The sequence below is a fragment of the Stegastes partitus genome, unplaced genomic scaffold (assembly GCF_000690725.1).
Source record: "Stegastes partitus isolate 25-593 unplaced genomic scaffold, Stegastes_partitus-1.0.2 Scaffold2288, whole genome shotgun sequence".
NCBI lineage: Eukaryota > Metazoa > Chordata > Actinopteri > Pomacentridae > Stegastes > Stegastes partitus.
The window spans coordinates 1-13,473 of record NW_007580019.1 but is presented as its reverse complement, the minus strand read 5'-3'; the positions used below and the strand labels follow the sequence as shown (position 1 = coordinate 13,473).

Sequence of the window (13,473 nt, the reverse complement as noted above, 5' to 3'; positions counted from 1 at the left end):
TAACTGTCTAGAAGGGAAACTGAGCAAAGATTTAGTCATACGGCTTTTGTCCTTCTTGTTCTATGAGTGAAAACATAACCGTCTACTGTTGTGGATGTCGTGCTTCAATGGTTAGACTCAGGTCATCAGTTTCTCACTTAGTAACAGATTAACTACTAAAACTACTTCTACAAGATTAGTTAGTAACATTGTGATATATTTTATAAACATATCTGCTTAGAATTTTTTATTTTTTTATTTTTTTTCCCTGGCTGTTGACAGTGTTTTCTGATATATGCAATGGTTAAAATGGATTTCCCCTCCTGTAAAACCCTCTGACTGTAATATATCAGCAAAATGAAGCAATAAATTAGAAGTTGGCTTTATCCAATATTTAGATTTCTTCATGCAAATTTGCACATTTATAATGAGGTAATGCTTAATTTGCATATTTTAGAAAACCTGTGATCCAAAAAAATAATTGTCCTAATGTAATAAACTGGGGAAATCTCATTGTGATATTTATTAATCGAAATATAGTGTACAGAAGTTTGAATGCTTCTTTTTAAATGGAGGCAGGATTATATCAGCGGTAGGATTATACAGTATAATGGAGGCCATGTGGTCAGGCCATGTACGCCTCCACGGATTGAAGCAGAGAGTTCACAGCCTTCCAGCGCTGAGAAAGGAGATTAAATCAATCTGCTTAACTATTCACAAGGTCTGCAAACAAGCTGTGTTAGCAAGCACAAGGAACACTCGGTAGACTATGTGGTGCTATGCTTTATTTATTGAGCATCAACCTACGGTGCAAGTGTTCTTCTGAGGGTAAGTGATGTTGTATTATATGCTTTGGTCCTAGTTGATCTAATTCGTGAAGGCGTAGTCATAAAGTTGCATAATAGTTTTACCTGACTAAAGCTAAACTAAGTGTTGTATGTGTGCCGGGGATGTGCGATTTTTCCTGTTTTTGGGTCGCGCCATCCACCATGAATAGTAATATCAGCACATATATAGACTGTGCACAGGTTACGCTGACCATGTGAAGTCCCCTGATCTCATTAACCTCATTACTGAGCTATTGCTAGCTTTCACATGAGCTCTCACCAAATGAATGGACGGGCTGATTTGTAATGAAGCCTCATTTAGCCCTCTGTCATTAAATTACATTTTAAAATCTTGAACATGTTGGTAAAACATAAGGAAGTTCTGTTTAGCTCATAGGATTGTTGTGGACAGGTTTGTTGGCTGGAAGCAGCCCCTGCGGGGGTCACAAGGAGCAGCCATGGGGGCAGGACGACAGGTCAGACTCCTGCTGTGGAAGAACTGGACGGTTCGCAGGAGGCAGAGGGTAAAACTTTCTCATCCATCAGCTGCACACTACAGCTGTCACAGTGAAAGTTACAGTTGGCTGAAATGTCTCTACATGAAGGATTATTTGTCATATTGATTTACATCAAAAATATCCATACACACCAACTTATCTTCTGCTGCCACTTTTTTTTTATTTTTTAAACATAAGTCTTGAACATTTAACTAAACTAAAAATATAACTTAATGTATTTAAAGCATCTTTATTGCTTTATGCTGCAAACTTGCAAAATCTGTCACAGGTCAGATTAAATTAACACATAATAAACATACATCTGAGTAACATGTACCAGTTTTCATCATATCAGATAACATACTTTGCATTATAGATGCACAACGAAGACTTCAATGTATTTCCGCAGTATGCCGCTACGTGCTTGATTTCTATAGCGGTATCCTCTTACATCATTGCGTATTATCGTTAAACTCGGTGTTAATTTACAGCTCGATCTGTATTTACGGAGTGAGAATGTGGAGCCCGGGGATTATTGGCCTACTGCATCAGTTTACCAGTTGTTACCTGGAGACGCATATAAGCGTTTCCATAGAAGGCGACCGGACTTGTTTTTAGCTCTTGACGACGTTTCATCTCTGCAGCTTGCTCATTTATAAGTCACTCATGGGGAGGCCCAGGTATTTATTGGATGAGAGGTGGAACGTCGTCAAGAACCTAAAAGAAGTGCCTTCTATGGATGCACTCAGGATGACTTGAGCATCAGAAACACTTTGGTTAACATCTTTTAAGTGGATGACTCACTGAAAACAAACTTCACTTTTTTTTAAAACCAGGTCCGTTTCTTCATGGAGATCATGTGGCCTGTCATGCTGTTCATGGGACTGGTGTGGCTGAGGAGAGTGAACCCGCTCTACCGTCAGCATGAATGTGAGCAAACAACCCTATACCACAAAAACGACATCCTCTGTGCTCGGCTGTATTCGTAAATGTTTCTAAAATACTGGTGTAAAGCACAGAAAGCCAACAGAATCTCATCCACCTCAGGTCACTTCCCCAACAAGGCCATGCCCTCAGCTGGTGTCCTGCCATGGATCCAGGGAATCTTCTGCAATGCCAACAACCCTTGTTTTCAATACCCCACCCGTGGTGAATCTCCTGGCCTGGTGTCCAACTACAACAACTCCATGTAAGCATCACCCTGGGCGAGCAGAGGGTGATCCGTTTAATCCCGTGGTGCTGAATTCCTACGAAATATTTGCTCTCAGAAGAAAAATTATGTAATGGAGTCAAGGAGGATGTATTTAGTTTGACTTCCAAACCGCAACGTGTACATGCACATATATGTGAGTGTCGTTAAACTGTTGTTTACTAAAGTGTCTTCTGTTGTTGGCCTTCAGACTGGCTCAGTTCTATTCGGACGCTCAAGAGCTTCTTTTAAGTGACCCAGAGTTTCTCCAGCTGGGTCGCCTCTGGAGGGAAATGACTTCCATGAGTAACTTCATGGACACTCTGCGCACTCATCCCGAACAGGTCTCAGGTCAGTGCTCCGGGCTTTCATCAACATCCCACAAAAACATCAGAGCCTATAGAAGCAAAGCCGAGGTCAGTGAGTTTACTCCTAGTAGCTGCTTCATTGTCACAGGTGATAAATCTGCTCTCTGGATTTCCTTGTCAGAATTTTATATAAATGATATTATACACCTCGACTACAGTTAACCTCGCGAGCTATTAAGTCTGCTTTCAGGTACTACTTTTGTGTGTTGTATTGTGAAACATATGAGGTTTTCATATTCTAATCCCGGGGGATAATAACCGTCTAATCGTGTTTTAAACCTTGAATCCACCATCCACCAAAAACTGCGTCACAGTCACGTATTTTCCCATCAGTCCGCCCGTGTTTGTACAGTATAACACGATTATATCACATGGGCTCGAGACAGGCCCGTAATGTAAGCTGCTTACGTTGCCTTGCTGTTTATTTGGTGGGAAAGCAGTTCACGTGCTGCCCATCCGCTCAGTCAGAAACTCTGATCCCATCTCCAGGGACCCCATGCGGACTGTTCTCTGCTCATGCATACATGTATATACACCATGTTTCCCTGCTGGCAAAATAAACCTTTATGATGGGAGTGGAATGAGGCTGAGTGCATTCCAGCCTGTGAATGATTATGTCTGGCTGCTCTCTGCGCTGCCACTCTCATGGAGAAATATGTAGATGGACTAACAGAGCTAACAGAGATACAGATCCACATTCCAATCAAGTTCCCATGAGCCCCTGGAAAGAAAACTGAATCATGTTGAGAACCGAGTTACGTAAGTAATGAATTTGACTCATGACTGGTCGTATTAAACGGAAAACTGTTCGAGCTGATGTACACACTCGGCGTGCAGGGCCCTCGACTTTGAGTAAATGTGTGTGAGGAGCTCCATAATAAACGCCTGCTGTGTGGCAGCGATGGCACCTTGGATCGTCATTTTCCTGAAGTGCTCTTATTTGTTTTCTGGCAGAGAGCTGGCTGACAAAACCTCATCAACTCTCATAACTGTCTGCTAAACATGGAGCTAATCAGCCGGCGCCTGCCAGCACTTCTAATGCTCACTAATTCACACTTCACTCTCATTTGTTTAATCGTCTTCACAAAGGCCGAAGCGCAAAAACGAAAAGGTGCTGTTTAATGGAGGCTTTATGGGGGATTATTTCTTGGCCTTGAGCAGGTGCTAGACAACCAGTGAACACTCAGAGCTGGGCTGCTTGTTTCCAGTCATTATGCTGAGCTGGTGTGGCTGCTGATGACAGCGTTATATCTCATGGTGTCTGTATTCCTATGGAACTGCCACATTACAAGTTTAGATGGCTATAATAATGCACATATTGGCTGTACAAAACAAATCAACATGACTGAGCTTTTGTTTTAGCCAGCTATACATTGACTTGCCTTATATCTTTACCTCTTATACAAAAACGAGTGGTCATTTAGCTCACATCTTCTGTTTTTTTCCAACAAATAATCTTACGTAAAGTTTCGGAAGCACAAAATCAAGCTTGTTACATGATATACTCACATCTAATATACAACTTGCCGATCAAATGTCTCTAATCTCAACATACTTTATTTTGGAAACATACACGATCTCCCCTTCTGGCAGAAACGTGCTTTCAGGACTTTTCCATTCCGTTTCCATTCGTTACACTCGTCCCCTCTGGGGGATGAACATTTCCCTCATTTCCACTTTGTGTCTTGCCTTTACCGTCTGTGTTGTTTTCTACAAGTGCATCACTAAGCAAGTTCAGCAACCGTAGGACCTGGACAGAAGCCAGAACAGCACTTTGTCTAGCAAGTCTAACGTTGTTCGTGCACAGACAGGCCGCTGGAAATAGTGTAATCGTGCAGAGGTGGATAGTATTCAACCTTTATCTTTTTAATGAAGCAGATTTGTTGCAACTTGCCCAAAATATGCGTCACTAAGAATCCCGTTTTTTTCTACTTATCCAGTTTATCCACTGTCTGACTCAAAAGGAAATTTTGCAAGAACAATATTACGTTATTTAAAACTAATATACATCTGAGGACAATTAAAGTTACTGTTCTTTATCTCTGTGTGAAATCGCTCTGTCTCTCTCTGCAGGCCGAGGAGTAAAGGTGGAGACGATCCTAAAGGACGATGAGACCCTGACGTCATTCCTGCTGAGAGACATTCCTCTGACAGAGTCTGTGGTGTATCATCTAGTTAATGCCCAAATCAGGCCTGAACAGGTCCGTGGACACTCACAACCATGCATAAACAGACTGCCACACACACACACACACACACACACATAGTGTTGCGGTGCACAGTGTAGCATTTTAGCATTAATTAAGCAATATCTCATTCATTCTGAGATCTTGTTCAGCAACCTGTGCATCAGAACATCTGCATGCCAGCAAGTTGGTTTCTGCTGGAACGCAATTAAACATGAAGAGAGACTTCGGCTTTTGTTGAAAGTATTTACCAAGTAATGACTTGTTCCCTTCGTAGCGTTTCTTGGAACGGCTGCTCTATTGTGGCATTTGAGCAACTGACATGAAGTATTGATGTAAACAGTACAGATGTCAAACCACAAGCACAAAATATACAGATGGGTGACGGATTAAAGGAAAAACAACATCGAGCGTCTTACCAAGGTGCTGCGCCACCACATGCCTGGGACTCTACTGGAGGGACGAACGCCATTCTCCCAAAAGATATTCCCTCATTTGGTGTTTTAATGATGTTGGTGGTGGTGCAGAGTGCTGTCAAACATGTTGGTCTAAAATCTATCATAGGTGTTGAGTTGGACTGAGATACTCAAACCAACAGGAGGGAAACGTTTCATCATAGGATAAAGGTGACCACCCAGAACAACTTAATTTGCAGTAACTCTTCCCTCTCAAAGGACAAGTGGACCCAAACAATGGCAGCAAAAAGCTTCCCACAGCACAACAGAGTCACCAAATCCCTTCACAAGGGTTCAGATTGTTCCTTTAATTTGTCACCAGCTTTTTTTTATTAAGAAACTGAAAGACATCACAGTGAAATCACATAAAACTCTACATCTGTATATTTGGTGTTCCAGCTAACCCAGCTACTACACATCTCCTGTCTACTTTTTTCCCCCCCTCCAGTTTGCTTTTGGAGTCCCAGAGTTGCATTTAAAAGACATCGCCTGCAGCCTGAACCTTCTGGAGCGATTCCTCATTTTCCCCAGCCGCCGAGGACTCTACGCCGTTCGCAACGCCATGTGCATCCTCACCCCACAGCGGCTGCAGATCATCGAGGACAAATTCTACGCCAACGTCGACTTCTTCAAAGTCTTCCGGCTGGTCAGTGTTGGTTTATTCTTGGATTTGGAGGGCTGACGTAGACAGCAGTATAAATATACTGAAATTACCAGAAGGACTAAACGACCACACTCAAATGCCACTTGTAGGTTGTGTACATGTTCTAAAGCTCTCTGCTGAAACAGCCTCATCTGTTGGCTTTCCACTTTCACTGACACAACCTCTAAAAAATGTCTGCACAATCAAATCTAATCCTTCCATAATTTAACTGGGAGTGCCTTTTCCAAATTTACACACTGCTTACAGTCTTGCCAGTAAAACTATTAAGCAATCCATTTTTGGTGACTGTATGCAGCTTAAAGAAATGCCATCATACTGAAAGTTGGCAGTTAGTTAATGGAAATAGGAAAGGGCGGTATGGAGTTGCATTTGGATACATCCAATTTGGGATCTTGCCATGTTGTTTGCAACGGGTAAGTTGCAAATAACAAGAGAAGGCAGGACAACGCTGAGCCTTGTGTTGACTGAATGTCTTGATGTTAAGCTGGCATCGGACGGTATAGGATTTGGCAGGATAATGTAAAATAGTTGTCAAGCAATGTCATAAAGTGTTAACTTTAAGCCACAGCGTGTCTAATTAATGCATTCATGTAGTTGGCAAATTGATAGCAGATTTTCTTAACGTATGTCGTAACCAACAAATGGGGAAACTGAAAATGCAACTAAATACATGTTAGATATCTTAATTGGACCCTTTAAAAACAATACTGATAATGAAAGCAAAACGTTTTAACAGCTACCTACTCATTTCACTGACTTCAGGCAAAGCTTTCATGATTCAGGGTTTTCTCATTGCATCATCAGCTCAGAATGAAGTCATTTTGTACATTTTGAGCTTCTCGTTTCCACTCTGGTCAGACTCCCCATCAGCAGTTTGTGCACGTATGGCATCCAGACCAAAACCTAACAAGCTCACACAAGCCTATTGTCTGACATGCATCACGTTTAAAGCCAACAGACACATTGGATAAACAGATGTTAGTATTTTTATAAGGGCTGTGACTCATAGGGCGGGACAAATATTTCCCAGGGAAATGCAGTGCAGAGTAAACACTACCTTATTCTCCAGTCATGGTGCTGAAAAAACAAAAAACAAAACCGAAATTCCAAAACAACACTTTATGCATTAGAGACATTTTACCATGCAACTTTTGCCACAGCTAGAATGTATTGTCTGCACATTTAAAAATCAGGCAAAGGTTAAAGAAACTTAATTACATCCAAAAAGAATGAATGAATTGTCTGTAAAAGACTAAATCCATAGTGTGCTCCAGCTCTGTCTACATGCCTCAGGGGTAATGCAAACAATGTGTAAAAACCGTAAGCATTAGCTGAGCAGACTTGGCCTCTTTCTGTAATTAGCTTAGCGTAGACGCTGCTCTCTTTAGCAATCAGTGAGAGTAAACATGATCCACAATAAGACGGACGACAACAATGGCTGACACACATGGGACAGAGCCAAGTGTGCTTAGTTTTATGTGCTTGTCTGTCTCTGTTTGCGCAGCAGCAACAAAAGATGTTGCCTTTTACCACCATTCCTTGTGTTCTTGTTCTCAAGTTGTTCAACGTCATTGTTTTTTTCCCCCATTGTGGATCACTACTGTCCAGCATGGCTACAGACACGGCCTGAAATGCTACTCAGTTTATTTACATTCACAACGTTTCATTTCAAGACGCTTCACTTAGTAAATATCTTTCAAAATTACAGAAATAAATCCAACAAATCCAAATGATTCTCGTAACTAGCGGACTGCTGAGATGAATTTTACTCAGATTCCCCACTTCCCCCCAATCTCTCACCCACATGTATGGAGAAAGGAAGAAATGACAAAGAGGAAGGATGTTTCCACTGGCAATTCTATGTCTTGGCCTCGTGCTGCTTCCTGAAACCTTTAGCCTATTGTGTTGTGGGCTTTCTGAGCAAACCAGCAGATCCTCAATAGAAAGCAACGGTCAGGTAAAGATAAGGGAGAGCAAAAACATACGAACGATGACTGCAGTGTTCCACTTATTTTTCACCACAGTATGTTTACGTCGCTATGGATTTTGTCACCTGTTATTAACAGTGTCTGTGTGTGGAAGAAACGGGTTTATGAAGAATGTGGTGTCAGCTTTTGAAAATTTGAAGATGAATTGTGAAGATGGAAAAAGTCACTCAAGCATTCATTCATTCCTTGTTTGTGTTTCTCATCAGCTTCCTCTTGTTCTGGACAATCACTCTGAAGGCATTGACATTAACTTCTGGGTACGTGTTGTCTCTGCCGCTTCGGACAAACTCCAAGAGGTAAGAGCAGGCCCATGCAGCCGCAGTAGCTCCATTCAAAAGTTCACTGCTTGCTATTATTAGCTGTCAGGAAGCAGTTGCTTCCTTTTGCCTGAGTTTTTACGCAAACACAGACAGTAGGGGGATATCATTTAGTGCGTATAAGGAAGGCTAAATTCAGAACAGGCCCATTTAGCCTCAAAAACACATACATCATCATTATGGGACCATCCTAATGGGAAGAGAAAAAAAAAATCACTGAGGCTGCAAGAACAGGTGAAGCCTCAGTCATGGAAAAGGTTGAACAACAGTGGTGATTAATTGATCTGTTTGTCCTCATCGCACTAACTTTAAGTCTACATGCATTCCTTTGCTTGGGTGACCCTCCTCAGTGTGACCATGTTTTGACTAATGAAGTGTCTTGCTTCAGTCGGGTTTAACTTAGTCACTCCGGGATAAGCTGCATTCAGAGGATAAACACAATTGTCTTTAGCAAGCGTGACTTAAAGTTAGACTTAAGTGTCATTTGTGGTCTACCTGTATTTTAAGCATTTTGTTTATGTCTGTGTGTGGAGATACTGCTGTGTTTGTTGTGGATGTTTCCATGGGACATTCATCGTAGCTGACAGTCTGACATCCTGTCGGCGAGACACTTGTCTCTGTCAGGAGACGAGGCATTCCTCGTCAGAAAAGGAAGATCCCCAAAAAATCAAAACCTTGACCCCTTAGTTCATCTGAAAAAACGATTTTTCAACAAATGGTAGTGAGGCAGATAGTTTATCTCTCGTTAAACTATCTAAAATGGCATTAAGGGCATTGGTTCTGTGGTGACATCATAGGAAAACATCAGGATGAGCACATCTGTCAGGTTTCAAAATTCCTGCACATGATGCTCATCACTCAAATACACAAGTCGCTGCATGTTGTTGAGTCTTAAACGGACTACATTTAACATGTAGGGTTATCATGTGTATGGTATTTTAGTTTGTATGGCCCTCTATTAAAATTATGACACTGACATGTCGAATTCAAATCAATAACACGTCACAGGTTTTCTCATTTGTATATATTTCACATCGTAAGATCTTGTCAAATTATGTGTTTTGTCGTAGTGAAGTGGCTGCAGAGAGAGTTTTTACTGTAAAACATTATAACAATACCATTAATATTTCTCAACATATAAATATTGGAGTCTCTTTGATTCTTTACATATATGACAATGTAATACTTATCTTATGTGAATACATCTTTCACATAGGAGAAGTGTTGAAATCCACAGGCCTTCTGCTTTCTTTGTTAAGCTCTGTTGTCCTTTCTTATCTCGCTACAGTTTTTCCAGCGGAGAAGCTCCAGGGAGTTTATCCAGGTCATGACTCCTCTCTTCCAGAACAATCTGTCCTTCAGGCAGGTGATGGCTGCTGCCTCCAGCCTGGTGTGTGGCTACACCGAGGGGGCTTTCTCCAGAGTCACCTCCTTCAACTGGTACGAGGACAACAACTACAAAGCCTTCCTGGGTATCAGCAGTGGCTGGGCGCAGAGCCACTACACATATGACAACAGCACCAGTGAGTACATCGAGTATTATTATGACACAGAATATAATACGACATAAGAGAAGACCATCCAAAGGCTTAGAGCAACATCTGGTTTGGAGTCACTGTCTTTAATTTATGCGCAATATCGGGAGATCTTCATTACTTCTTCCAGGAAGGTTGTGATTTTGGTCCACGTTCTGTGTCAGCATTCTTGTTAAATAGATCTTTATGGCTTTGGCTGCATGTTTGGGGTGAATGTCATGCTGCAGAATTCATTTTGGGAGAAACAGATACCTCCCTGCTCGAATTGCATGATAGATAGGAATCCAAAAAATGTTCATTTAAACTTTTAGCCCACCTTGGAAATGTGTCATGAAGGAGAAAACATGTTTTTTTCTGAATCTATCATGCATTTAATAAAATTGTTTATTGTGCTTTTCACCCAAAACCCACCCAATGCGATACAAAACATATTTAGATGAGCATGGAAACAAATGACCCGTTTGTGGTTTAATAAGCCACCCAGTTTTCCTAACTGGTTGCCAAATTCTTTGTTGTAAGGCGTATTCGACAGTCTGCTACAGGTGTTCAAGTGTCTTGCTTGACTCATATTGCAACAGTGATTATCTAACACATAATCTTCTCCTAAAGCTCCTTTCTGCAACGATCTGATGAAAGAGCTGGAGTCCAACCCCGTCACCAGGATCGTCTGGAACTCCGTCAAGCCAATGTTGATGGGACGGATCCTCTACGCTCCTGACTCACCAGCTGTCAGGAAGATCATACGAAATGTAAGTGGCATCGATCATGTTGTGGAAGAAAGTCTTGTTGCAGACCAGAAATGACGAGTTTGTTGTGCATTTTGGTGTTGATTTAAATACATAGAGGAATAACTGGCTTGTTAGCAGGATCAAAGACAAGTGGTGCACCTACAAAAAACCCAAATGTGAAAGACTTAAACTATTGAAAAATAAAATGAGTTGAGTTTCATATCATTGATTTCAACTGATTCTTTTTTTTTGTCACTCAATGACATCCATGTCTTGGTTTTTCTCTGGAGCATTCAGATCCACTGCAGTGAACAAAGCGTTTCCCCTCAAAAGGGGATCAGCTTTCCTCGTGTCATGTCCAAGCCTTTGTATCTAGATGTAGATACGAGTTGGTCAAAGCCCTTCAGGGGGGCAGCAGTCATGGATGGCTTGGTCGCAATGGAAGAACAGAAGTTGATCGGCTGTGTTGACTGCCACACAGTCAACTGGCGCCATGGCTTTTTCACTGTTATGTAAGCACTGAAGTCTGTCCTTAAAGACGTGGGATCACACACATAAGGACACACACACACCCACACACACACTCACTCACTTGTGTTTCCTCCTTCCCAGCCTTTAATGACCTCTTTGTTTTCCTCTTCCCTCTGATTGGGACCTTAATTGCACCTAGAGAGCACTGACCAAGGGGTTAATCCACCGCTTTACAAGGCTGAAAGCATTGCCCTGTAAAGTCAAGGCAGCCCAAGTCACTGTTATTTATATCGCACATTCAAAACAACACACGTTGACCCAAAGTGCTTTCTAATAAAGAAATACGATAACGTTACAAATTTACCTGACTGATTCAAAGTTGCTTGCCATTGATTTAAGCCCTATAAAGTCATCGTTGTCTTGCATTTTCAGTGAAAATAAAGTCTTTCATACCTTAAAGTGGCTTAGATGTAACTCTGCGCTGTTGCTTCCTCTAAAATGTGTGGATCTATGAAGTCCCTGCATCTGTCAAACACAAACTAATCATGCGTTTAAACATATGCTGTCATGCTTTACAGTTGTGTAACGTGCAGCACGCTATGTAGGTCTGTATCCTACCATCACTGTACTGGTCAACCCGCACTGCAGGAACAGTTCTGTCTCCAAAACATTATGTTCCTATACAACTAAACTGCTTTTTCAGTTATATTTTAAGGGGAAACCTATTTTCTCCTGGATTATGTTTGTTTATTATCATTGTTTGTATTGTTTTTAAATTATCACAACTTTCCAGCCAGTCATTCACATATTAGATGGGGTGGAACTGATTAACCTGATAAACTAGAAAATGGAGCAGAAGCTTTAAACACCCAGGTTGTGATATTTTCCTAAACCTCTGAACATGTAGTCAACATGGTGAAATAGGTGAGTTTTAAGCCAAAGCATGACATTTTCCTAAATCCAATCAACCAGAGGGTGAGAACAAAACAAAAACAATTGCTGATTTATCGTCATATTTTTGGTCTGTTGTGTAGTTTTTAAAGTGGACCACTGTGGTGTACAGCTGACTGTAGGACAAACTGCCCCTCTGGGATAACGAGGATTACTTTGAACCTTGACTTATTCCTTCACTTTGCCTTCGATGTCCAACATGGACTTTGTGGCTCTTTTATGCTGGAAGGGTTTTCTACGGTGTCATAGCCTTACCTGTTGGGTAGAAAACACAATTCTGTTAAAACAGATGTGAGTAGGCAGTTTAACTGAATAGAGATGTAATTTCTGTGAGACTGGGTTGGTAGGGACTAAGAATTCATCTTAAACTGCATTGAGGTCATATCAGTCAGATTTGCCTAAAAGAAAAAAAGATATTTCTTCAACGTCATGTTTAATGAGTTAAACATCATCAGAAATAACTAAAAAACTAAAAAACGATTTAAACACTGACTGAATCTTTCAATTCTTTTTCTGTTGTTCCAACACTACTACAAATACAGCCATATACTACCAGTTTGTTTACATAAATGGTGAAACTGAGAGTTATTTCTGGTGCATTTGTTAGGAAACTTAATATTTCTTCAGTCATCTCAGAATCAGCAACCATACGAAGGGTTAACCACCGTCTCGCGACACAAATGTTTCATTTAGTTTAATAGTTAATACACGTGGAACAGAGTGTCTAGGTCCAAAGTTAGGCCTAAAACACGCTACAGCTGGGCTAGCTACGAGATCCTTCAATTGCCCCTTTAGACCAAACACCTTAAAGAATTCCCGTCCTCTTGAGCTGCTGTTTTAAACTGCCTCATGGAATGAGGAAGCGCTCACTTGTGGGAACCTGACTGGGATTCACTGGGCAGGCTGAATGCATTCAGCCAGTTGTCACCAACGGCCTCCATTGTCACCCCGGCTCCATTGTCCCCATTGTCACCCAAAATCAGACACACACAAGAGGAAGGCGTTTAATTGGGTGTACTCTTGAGTGCTTTCATCCCCCACTGCACATGACTGAATGCTGAAGTAGCCAGCCATGGGTATGCGGCACACAAAGCACTGTACCCACACACATCCAGGGTTTTAACGATAAGCGTGCGGTAAATATTTGACGATTTGGCATTGAGTGCATTTGTTGCGCAGTTGTCGGTTATCTGTGCGGGCCTGCGGGAACTCTTTGTGTGAGAATGTGTGTGTTGTCTTTACAAAGCCTGTTTGCACAGAGAGTTTAATGTGGGAATGGTATGTAGCGGCAGATTAGGAGATCTGTGACAGTGTGTGT

The 13,473-nt window shown here is 41.5% G+C and overlaps 1 protein-coding gene across 1 annotated transcript; it reads left to right on the top strand.

The window, feature by feature from the left end:
- Positions 1-1,264: 1,264 nt before the first annotated feature.
- On the top strand, positions 1,265-10,754 carry abca4a (ATP-binding cassette, sub-family A (ABC1), member 4a; the record flags this gene model as incomplete). Its single annotated transcript, XM_008304684.1, has 9 exons — positions 1,265-1,330; positions 2,140-2,233; positions 2,351-2,492; positions 2,704-2,843; positions 4,934-5,061; positions 5,950-6,147; positions 8,360-8,449; positions 9,759-9,993; positions 10,615-10,754. Coding segments are annotated over exons 1-9 (1,233 nt in total), but the record flags the coding sequence as incomplete, so codon positions are not given.
- Between the last annotated feature and the right edge of the window lie 2,719 nt (positions 10,755-13,473).